We start from the raw sequence: 10,933 nt of genomic DNA on the forward strand, positions 1-10,933 counted from the left end.
CATTTAGGAGCAGTTTATTTTGAACAATGTGCCTTTTTTAAATACACCAAATTTGATGATTGGGTTAAGTTAACCCCGCCTTTTGGCTCCTTTCGGGGTTTTTTTTGCATTTTGGGCTCTGGCTTATGTTGTTTCGTCAATCGACTTCATCTTGCGTTAGCAGTTCGAACTTTTGTCTCCAACAGTCACCAAGTTGATCCCGCTCAAATCAAAATTTTTCTTCCCTGTACATTCAATACAATGTCAGATTGAAGACATTGGTCAATAGATATGTGGTTAAGGACTTTTGTCTCAGTCCAAAAACCTAGGATCTATAAAATCAAATTTTGTGTTTTTAACAAAATTCAAAATGGAGGAAAATCTATCCAGACAGAAGTCATGGGTTTTTGACAGGTTTGTTCACCATGAAGATATGCATATTTGGGCAAAGTTTCATAACTATGTCAAAGGGGTCAGGGGATATGCTTGTTCAAAGTTTGAGTTTTTGGACGATTGCTATAGTGCCACCTGTGGCCCAATCAGTGTACTTTTACTTCTCTGTTAAAAGACCCATGGCATGCTATTTTATGGATAGAGAAAGGGATTGTTGCCCGGGGTTGTCTGCGTCGGGTTGGTTGAGAAGGAATTGGGAACCGTGACATGGAGGAGAAAAGGATTGTTACCCAGGATTGTCCGTCGGAGCCCCGCTGCCCGGGGTTGTCTCCCGCCGGAGCCCCACTGCCCGCCCAGCCCTGCTGCCCCCTACCGCGGCAGCGGTTCAGCAGAACGGTTATCCAAATAACAAAGAACACTTGCGTTACAGTGTGTGTATTCACACACACACGTGTGGCGCTCGCACGGTCCTCTCAAAGCTCATTGTCTCATTGGTGGGCCAAATTCTCTGGGCGGGCCAAGCAGAGAAAGGGGAGGTAACATGGCCCCATATGACGTCATGTGTGGCCACCACAGCTCCCAAATCAAAGCGTTTCAGCGATCCTTTTTTCAAAGACGGAGCAAGATACCTACTTCTTGGTTTACACCTAACGCAATTTTTAGCTACTGGGGGACCATAGGGAGGCTAGGGGAACTCAACTTAATGTTAGAGACCCTCATAAAGTGAAATTTTCATGCGGGACCTTGGTATTTAGTCAGCCTCTACAGCTGTAGAAAGTTTAATTTGTGCGATCGGTTTAGGCTGTGTAATGTGGCGGAATAATAAAAACACTAACGATTACAATAGGTTGCCTTCGCACTTTGTGCTTGGCCCCAAAAACTTTTTTTTCTTGTGATGTTTGTTTTCCGTCTATTCCAGAACACAGGATCCCTGCAGCTCAGAAATCTCAGCTCAGAAGTCTCTCTTCGTACTCTCTACATCTGCAACAAAGACAAAATATTTAATAATTCATGAATTAACATCAGCAAACCTCATATTAAATGCTCAATACTATTTTGTTCGCAAATCTGAGAATTGATCAATTCTAAAAAACACAAAAACACAAAACGCAAAACACAAAATTGCCTAAAAATATAGGCAAATAATTTCAAGAATTGAAATATTAACTGTACATCCTTCTATTTGTTATATCCCAACATTTACACTTAACTTGAGAACTTTGTATCAGATTTCTGCATGAGCAAACCGACCGAAGGTGATCCATCGTTGACCAGCCAACTCCACGAGGTATACAACAAAGGAAGCAGTTGGTCTTTTCCTTCATCCGGTAAACACCAGAGTTTGGGAGGTCTTCACACGCCAACATGAACTTCTGTAGTTCTGATGTCGGGGTGGCACTCTGCTGTTGCTAATAAATACAATCCGTACCATGATGTGAATGTCACATCTGCGTATTTGCTTATTTGTGATAGAAAAATATACTCAAAGTGGCATTTAGCTACAACTGTAGAATAGCCCTGCATGCAAACTGGAATGAATAAAATGGAAACATGTTGGAGAAAACCCGACTAAGGAATCTAAATGTGACTCAACCGGATCCACAAATTATTGTTTTCTCCTCACCTTGATGGTGTCATAGGTGTTGGTGATCAGGGTTATGAAGAGGCTGAGGATCATGTAGATAAATAGGCAGACAAAGGTGTAGAGGTAGACCCTGCTGAAGGCCCACACCAGCTGGCTCTTCTGCTGCATGTTCTTGAAGGTAGGGTACATGTCGTCCCCATTGATCAGCGAGAACAGACACTCCGACACAGTGTTCAGGGTCCGGAACTAATTGATCAATCAAGGAACAAATTATGAAGCAGATTGTCAACTGAGTCTACTACCCGTGCCCTGGTACCCATTGTCTGTGACAAAATGTTCAAGGTCTCCTTCCTGGTTGTTCAGACACATTCAGGACAGCTTTGTTGATGCCGTTAATAGGCTTTTTCAAATTATATGTGATTCAATTATATTTTAAAATACTGTCAGGGATGCTCAATCAAATATTCCTCAAGACATTAGCTTTACACGTTTCTCAAACAAGTTGGAAAACTGCGTGCCTTCTCGTGATAGGGGCCGAGGACAATCCAGCCGCAGAAGCAGTAGCTCAGGTATATTATCCCAGCACAGCAGATGAAGCGAATAACGTTCGGGAAAGCTGCCCTCAGAGTCAGGATGAGGATCTGGAAATACGTTCAAAAACAGTATTAGATTATTAATTTAATCTGCGCCCAGAAGGAGCTTGCAGATTACCTCAAACATATGATTATATAGTCTTATGCTTAATATACATTACCTAAACATAGTCACCACATAGGGCATGTAAATATTGATTACAAGATTGCATATAACTTGCATTGTACTTCTTGAAGTAGCCCATGTAGCGGATGACTCCGATCCAGACAAACATGGTGCCCAGGCCCAGGAAAATGCTGCACACGTCATAGCTGGTGAGAACCTGGGGGGAGAAGAGCAAGTTTCTTGTACAACTATTGTAAGGTCATGGATCAAGTTAGCATAATATGTGAGAACGACTCAATTTGTTTTGTGGATGTCTAGAGATCACCTGTGTTCAAAAGTTGTATATATTTGATGGATTGTTTGGATGGTTTTATGCTCTTCTAGAAACCATCCATTACCTTTGCCTGTATTGCTATTTTGAGAATAGAGCCGATGATGGTCAACGTGTCGCTAGTTATGATCAAGATGTACCAGCCGTTGACAAACTCAAACCGGTCTGACCAGGGTACATTTTCACCACTGCGGGCCTTGCAGAAGACAGTGTACTCCTGTTTAACACAGGGACAGAATTACATGTACTGTATCTCCATTTTTGGGAGTTCAAAAAACAAACCATCTTCAAAAAATCTTGGGGCAGGGAATTAGAGTGGAAGACCTTAATGGATGGAACAAAATGATTAAACTTACAAACTGCAGCTGGATACCATTTAGCACTGAGCGTGTGCAGAGAGCCAGGGACGTGATGCATGTCATGATGATGAGGATGTCAAACAGCATTGGGAAATAAGGATTTTTAGCACCTAGAGGATAAGGTTGAGGGAGGGGACTAGATGAATCCAAAAAGCATTACGTTTTTTGCATTCAAATTCACTTACATCATCAACATAATATTGCCATACCCGCTCCAGTGACTTTCCAGTCCCGGCATTCATTGATCTCCACGTCGTTGTCTAGGTCTACCTTGATCCTGCCGCTGTGGGCCTGGTTGTTGAAGAGGATCTGCGGACCAGGGAGGATACCAGACAGCAGACCATTAATAAACAAAATAACTAATCTTTCTCCTTCAAAGTCAGTAGCTTAACACTGACACTGACATGACCATAGCTAAGCATTCAACTTGAAGAATGTAATGGGTAAATCATAGGGTTCTCAGTCACAGATGGACGTTTGACAGAGCAGTACTTTAAAATAAATTAAATATAAAAAATAACGATGACACACAAACAAGATACAGGCTCAATCAAATCATGCGTAATCAACTAGAAGGCCAAATTTAATCCTGTGGTAGTAATGTGACCAGATGTGTCAAGATTAAAGACATACCATGATATTGAAGTCATAGCAGTCTGGTAACTCCCTGTGTCTCACCGTCTCAAGATTTATAGCCTTGAGGACAAACGTGATCTTTATGGAAACTAGCCTGGCAGACAAAGAAGATGAAGTTAGACACACACACACACACACACACACACACACACACACACACACACACACACACACACACACACACACACACACACACACACACACACACACACACACACACACACACACCAAACCTTTTGAAAGGTATTTCGAAACCAGGAAGTGTTTCCCTCAGTGTCAACGGGTACATGGGATAGATCTTGAAGCAAACTGTTGAAAGGCATTCAACTAGTGAATTGGCTGTAAATTGATTTAGATTTAGATCTGTACAAAAATTATCTTAATTTCACATACATGTGTCGATCTGAACATCAATTTCAAAGGTATCGCTTCCTGGATAAATGGTACCATTCCTGTAATACTCTTGGCACAGACTCAAGGGGGTGTACAGGGCTCCGTCTTTGTTGTACGCATGGTTCCCTACTGAGATGTTGCGTAGACGTCCATACTACAAATGAGAAATCACAAAAATATAGATGTTCACCTTGAGATTCTTATTTATATAATACAGTAATGCATTATTCAAATGAGATTTCAACCTATTTGCACGTCAGCTTGTACTTATGTGTTATGCATATGATGTAATAATCTGTTAAAAATATTATAGGTATGCAGTCCACAAGTTTGTGAGTGAGTGAGTAAAATGTCTAGGACAAAGTCCAATGAATGGGAAATCTTTATAAGCCTTCATGGACAAAGTGAAGACAACAATACAAGTATGTCAATGAGTTACAACACAACACGACCAAACAAATAAGCTTGTGTGTTCTTGAACCACCTCGTCAACCTCACAGCCACAGTACAGCTGAGGCAGGGCTTTAGTCACCTGTTGTAGGACGTACTCAATGTGGTCGTAGACATCTTCCTGGCTGTACAGTGCGTACCTCGTCATTCCACCATCAATGTAGCCTTTTAGGAAAAGGTGCTTGAACGTCATCAGGTTCTCCTCCTTGAAGGTGACCACCATCTGATTGCTTAGCCCAAAAGACACCAGCTGGGATGAGATAATTTGGTTTTACTCACTTTTTTTTGTACAAACACACACAATTATCTATTATCAATTATCTATCTATCTATCTATCAGATATATCTATACATCTTTATCTATAGATCTGTGTGTGTGTGTGGGTGTGTGTGTGTGTGTGTGTGTGTGTGTGTGTGTGTGTGTGTGTGTGTGGGGGGGGGGATATATAAATATAGCTTTCTATATAAATAATTGTTGATAATTCTCATTATCATAGTTACCTGAGCGGTAATGATGGCTATCTTGATAATCTGCAGCATGAGTTTCCAGGGTTTCCGGCCCCGGGCGTGATACTTCTCACACGGGTTCATGAAGAAGTACTTGATCTTGCGTCTGAGCTTCTCCTCCTCCTGAAGATTACGGAGGTGTTGGGGAGAAGGAGGCAGGCCGTCGCCCTCCTGCATCGTGTCCAAATGGCTGGACTCCTCCATGTCTGAGTAGAAAATATGTTACAGTACAGAAACTTTGATAGCAGTTCCCATGCATTTGTTTTCTTAGTAAATAACCTGAAAGTAAATCAATAAAATTGTATCTGAAATAAGGCAAAGAGAAATATGGGAATAGTGTCATGTCAAATCAAAATGAGGCCTATATTGATTTGTACTTGGTGGTTTTAAAGAAGGTAAGACCCCCCTTAGTGGAAATCCAATAAAAGCACTTTTTATGGGAGGTCAGCCAGCATTATATTCTATTTACTTACTTTTTTTCTCAGAAATATAAGCCTATATCATGATATGTTTTTTCAAGTTGATATATGAAGGTATAGCCATGAGGTATTGTCTGCCAAAGGTTCCACCTTTCACGTGCATCAAACCACGTGACGCGTACCTGGGTCAGGTGCCCTTATCCGGTGATATTTTCCAAACACTCCTGAATAATAAATAAATAACATCTCCATTTCCAGAACCTTAATGTTTCCTACCATTCTATTAATCCCATTCAAATCTAAATTATCGACCAAGACAGAAACAAATATATTATACCGATTTAAACGGTAAATTACATGGAAGTAGGCTAAGTTACTAATAAATCCAGACAACTCACCATAACATAATGTGGTGTTATGTAGCCAGGTGATGCATGAAGAGGTTGAGGTTATCTGTCATCCAAGCCTTCCTTTCTTAAGCGTCTACCCTTCTGTAGAACATCGCGTTTTGTTTGTCTCGTATTGCCGAATGACTCTTTACACACGGTTGCCTTACTTCTCAAGCCACCTTTCTGTATTCCTATAATAGTTGGCCATGATCGCGTGATTGGCTAAACAAACTGTCATAGGCGGTCCGAAACGTAATTGCGAAACGAGATTGGCTGTTCAAAATGTCAGTCAACGGGCTTCACTCTTGTTGCTAATAGCAACGTAACTTGTTTGACTGTGACCAATGTGTCCATTTTCCTTGGATGTATGGGATCTCGAGTTTGGAGAAGAAAAAAAAAGCTCAGAAGTTATTTCCCTCGGTTTAAGTAAGTTATTGAGTTGCCAAATTATTGTAGATCATCTTCTTTGTTCTTTCCCTCGAACGGTTATTTGTTTTCACTTATGCCGTCTGCCAGCTTGCCGCTGACACCATTTACCTAAACTTGGGTATATAATATTTTCAAATAAAATGCATGAATTAGTATAGCTGTAACTGCAAAATTATAACCAAATTATACTGGTATGAGTTTAAAAGAGAAGTGGCGAACTGCTATAATTGACCAGAAGATGTCGCAACATGAATTGATAATATTTTCAGTGAATATGAGTATGCGCAAACAAATTCTCACCGGGATTGCAATGCTGCCATGTTTATTTCAGCATTCCACATAGATTTGAGATGGTCATCAAGAAGAGGACCAGTACAGGCCGGGGGGTTGAAGGTGGGATACGCACTCTTAACCCTTACACATTGGATGGTCATGGTATATGAACTTCATGAAGGTGATGCTGGACACATTAATGTTGTATTATCTATATCAAAATGACACATTTATTAAATTTCTTTTAAGGCAAACAATCTGATTCACCAACATGTGTGGAAAGTGTTTCAGAGGCATGTAAGTAAAGATCTTCCTTAACCCTTCCTTCATTCTTTTAATCAGAAAGATAGCCTTATGATGAATTCCCCCAAAATAGGAAGAATGTCTTTACAAGCAATGTTATAACTGTAGGGATTATGAACAACCATAACTAACAGATTAACTTAAAACGTGTATTCAACATAGGTACAATTCAATGAATAAACAAAAGTAGAATCATTAGGGAACCATGATTCCTAATAATAATGGTTATTAATATTGAATAGTCTACATCACTGCAGACTGAGATGGGAGGAGTGGGACGGTATGACATATGACAAAAATATTTAAACATCAGATTTCAGTGCACATGGTACATTCCTTGGCCTATTTTTTGGGTAGAGAAAGAAAAGCCTATGATGTGCTTTGACACAGGCTGTGTAATTCCCTGGGTTCCCCATTGCAGTGCCAGAGAGCTGTCGTTCATTGCTAACATCTGTCTGCTGATTACCATGACATCCGATAGCCATCAGTAACACAAACTGCTATTTCAATCAATGTGTATTGATGGTAAAACAAAGACATGAAAAAAACTGACAGCAGACTATTTCTCCCTTTGTTTGTATATTAAATTGTAACACCATTTTGTCATAATAATGCTTACAAAAGTAATTTGTTAAGAATTTCTTTGATTCGATTACTAATACTACTTTCAGAGCAGCGATAAATAAGTTAGGACTCAAGCATTGTTTGCCTGAGCAGGCCTGTATACCTATATATATATAGTCAGTTACTAATTAATTCATGGCATTCTCAGATGAAACATAACAATGAACTTAATGTACAGATCAACCATAGGCATAACTAATATTAAGGGCATGCCATAGACTTGATGAATGAGTGAATGACACGAAATTACCAAAAACATATGCACTCTCTGATGTGAGCGCATACTGTAGGTGTACTGTTGCATTCCCCTTAGGCCATGTAATAAGACTACAGGTTAACTATAGCATTACTCACTTTAAGGGTCTTCATTGTCAGGGCTTATTCATACACACCAGGGGGTTGGTATCTACACACTAGATACCAACCCCCACCCACCTGAGAGCACGTTGTTGGACAAATACATAAGGTCATAGACAACGTACATGGCATATTGTTTGACCACAGATGAAGTTATTGGGTTATGCAGATGCTGTTGAATGGCGGTATGAAATGATTGTTCTAAGGGATTCACAAACACAATAATTATTTTGATTTATTTTGTTCTCTAGATTAAAGAACCGTGTTGTGGCGGCAGTTTGTTGAAATAAGTGAAATAAGAACATTTATTTAAACATTTCATATTTTTCTAGTACAAACTGAATATGAGTTCTGAGAAAGCACTAACCCCCACAAGATTTCCCTTTATTTCCTTTTGCAGGTGGATATGGCATACTGCTTATCACTTATATTACTTTTATTCTACTAATGTTTCCAATGAGGTTATCTGACTGCACAATTTGTGTTGATAGCTTGTCAGTTAAGGAAGTGTCAAGTTGACACTAGAGAGGGACCAGGTAGAGATTGCTTATTTTTCCTGAATACACCAAAATATATAATTTACAAATGTAGTAGTGAATCCTCTGCCAACCATGTGCAGTGTGACGTTGTACCTCTTGCTCTTCCTACACTTCCTCTCATTTCGTTTCTCAGGTGAATATTTCTCATGATCAGCAGGGCTGCTCAGTTGACGAGTTAAAATAATAATAATTATTATTATTATACATTTTATTTATAACGCACATTACATCAAACAAATGATCTCAAAGTGCTACATTGCACAAGAACAAAGGGCAAAAACAACATGAAAACAACTAAAACTAAGGCAGAGAGAGGCTGCTAAAACTATAGCCTAGGCCCAGAGAGGCTACATAAAAGATTTTAAGGTTAAAAATAGCGGTCTAGACAAAGGCTTTTCTTAAAAGATAGGTTTTCAAGCCTTTTTTAAAAGAATCCACAGTCTGTGGTGCCCTTAGATGGTCGGGGAGAGCATTCCACAGACTGGGAGCAGTTGTGCAGAAGGCGCGGTCGCCCATAGTTCGAAGCCTGGTCTGAGGCTAGAGGAGGTTGCCCCATCCAGAGCGGAGAAGGCGTGAGGAGGAATGGGGGGTGAAGAGTTCTTTAAGGTAGAGGTGGCAGTGGTGGGACAGCAGGGAGACTTTGAATTCAATCCTGTACTGGACAGGAAGCCAGGGGAGGGATTTGAGGACGGGTGTGATGTGGTTGTACTTCCGCACCCTCATCAGGATCCTTGCAGTACAGTTCTGGATGTACTGCAGCTGCTGGATGTTCTTACTGGGGATCCCGATGAGGAGTGCGTTGCAGTAGTCCAGCCTGGAGGAGACAAAGGCAAAGACAAAGTTTTTTCGGCATCAGGGAGAGTGATTGTGGGGTGGAGTTTTGCAATATTCCTGAGGTGGAAGAATGAGGTTTTGCAAAGATGTTTAATGTGGGCCTCAAAGGTCAGGTGAGGGTCCATTCTGACACCGAGGTTAGTGACTGAGGAGGAGAAAATGAAAGGTGTAAGTTTCCAGTACAATGAACTTACGTGGAGAGTAGAAGGGGAGTACAAAACAAAACACTCTGCCGCCACACCCTGTTGGGAAGTGGTTTCCTTAAACCCTGCATCCGTGCAATCCCAAACAAGTGGGAAGGCACAAACCACTTTTTGAAAACACACAACAAATTCGGGATCCAAATGGTTGTTATGCAAAGCCTGGTTAACTCTAGAAAACTCCAGACACAGCTCTGGGGATTCTTGATATTTATATACATATGTGTGTGTATTTGCATGCCTGCGTGCAGGTTTTGTGCATTCATGCATAAAAGTGTAGATAAAATCAAGACAAATTATGGATAATTAAAGATGAACTATTATGCAGTACCACCATGCTTTATTTTAACTGGTTGACATAAGTTTTCTCTTAAATACAGCTGAAGTAGCAGAAGATATCCCAAGACTAAAAATAGAAGGGACACTGCCTTGCAGCCTTTACTGTAGGATCTTGTTCCATCCTGTGGTGGCTAGTGGGGTCCAGCTCCACCCTGCAGGGTTAGAAGATGATCGCAGCGCAACCGTATGTCATTTCCCTTGCTAGAAATCATTGTCGCTTATATCCCCAAAATATTGCAACACTGTTCACATTTGCCAAGAGAGGCTGCGGTCATTGAATAGCCAATACTGACGGCGGCCTACAAGAGGAAGATAAAAGACCACTTCAAAAACAACAATCCACGGCGGGTGTGGCAAGGCATCCAGCACATCACCAACTACAAACCCAGCAACTGAACTGAACTGCTTCTTTGCCCGCTTCGAGGTGAAGCCAGAAGAGCTCGTCACAATTCTCCCACCAGCCCTTAACAAGAACAACTACACCCTCACTGTGCAGGAGAATGAGGTGAGGCGTGTGCTCAGGGCGGTGAACCCGAGGAAGGCTGCCGACCCGGATGGCGTGACAGGAAGGATTCTGAAAGAATGTGCAGACCAGCTCTCCGAGGTCTTCACAAAGATCTTCAACCTGTCTCTGTCCAAATCCATAATCCCACCGTGCCTGAAGTCTGCCACAATCATCCCATACATATTTTTTCTTATCCTTTGCCAATAATTTACCAGGCTGTCATTAACAACAAGGAACTGCTTACTGGTTATTTTTAGGTCAGATTTAAGGATGAAGATAAGTCTAGTTCTGAATGTTGACACAGCTGCTGCATATTTTGGCTTGCGTCTTTACTTGGTGAAACACAAACAAAGAGGAGAAATGGTGAGGCATACAATTCTGCTGATTCAC

The 10,933-nt window shown here is 40.9% G+C and overlaps 1 protein-coding gene and 1 pseudogene across 2 annotated transcripts; both read right to left on the reverse strand.

Moving 5' to 3' along the window:
• Window positions 1–1,451: 1,451 nt before the first annotated feature.
• On the reverse strand, window positions 1,452–5,536 carry mcoln3b (mucolipin TRP cation channel 3b; the record flags this gene model as incomplete). Its single annotated transcript, XM_084473559.1, has 13 exons — window positions 1,452–1,457; window positions 1,653–1,781; window positions 1,997–2,203; window positions 2,476–2,598; window positions 2,772–2,873; window positions 3,055–3,204; window positions 3,344–3,456; window positions 3,556–3,655; window positions 3,980–4,071; window positions 4,211–4,291; window positions 4,376–4,529; window positions 4,908–5,075; window positions 5,327–5,536. 13 exons carry the CDS (start codon window positions 5,534–5,536, stop codon window positions 1,452–1,454), a joined length of 1,635 nt encoding a protein of 544 aa, XP_084329685.1.
• A 3,581-nt stretch (window positions 5,537–9,117) lies between these two features.
• Window positions 9,118–10,716, reverse strand: LOC311353664 (annotated as a pseudogene). The gene is made up of 2 exons: window positions 10,528–10,716; window positions 9,118–9,741 (listed from the first exon to the last, which is right to left on the reverse strand). The product of its transcript is annotated as an uncharacterized misc_RNA (transcript).
• Window positions 10,717–10,933: the final 217 nt, after the last annotated feature.

The sequence above is a fragment of the Micromesistius poutassou genome, assembly GCF_964030765.1.
Source record: "Micromesistius poutassou genome assembly, chromosome: 9".
NCBI lineage: Eukaryota > Metazoa > Chordata > Actinopteri > Gadiformes > Gadidae > Micromesistius > Micromesistius poutassou.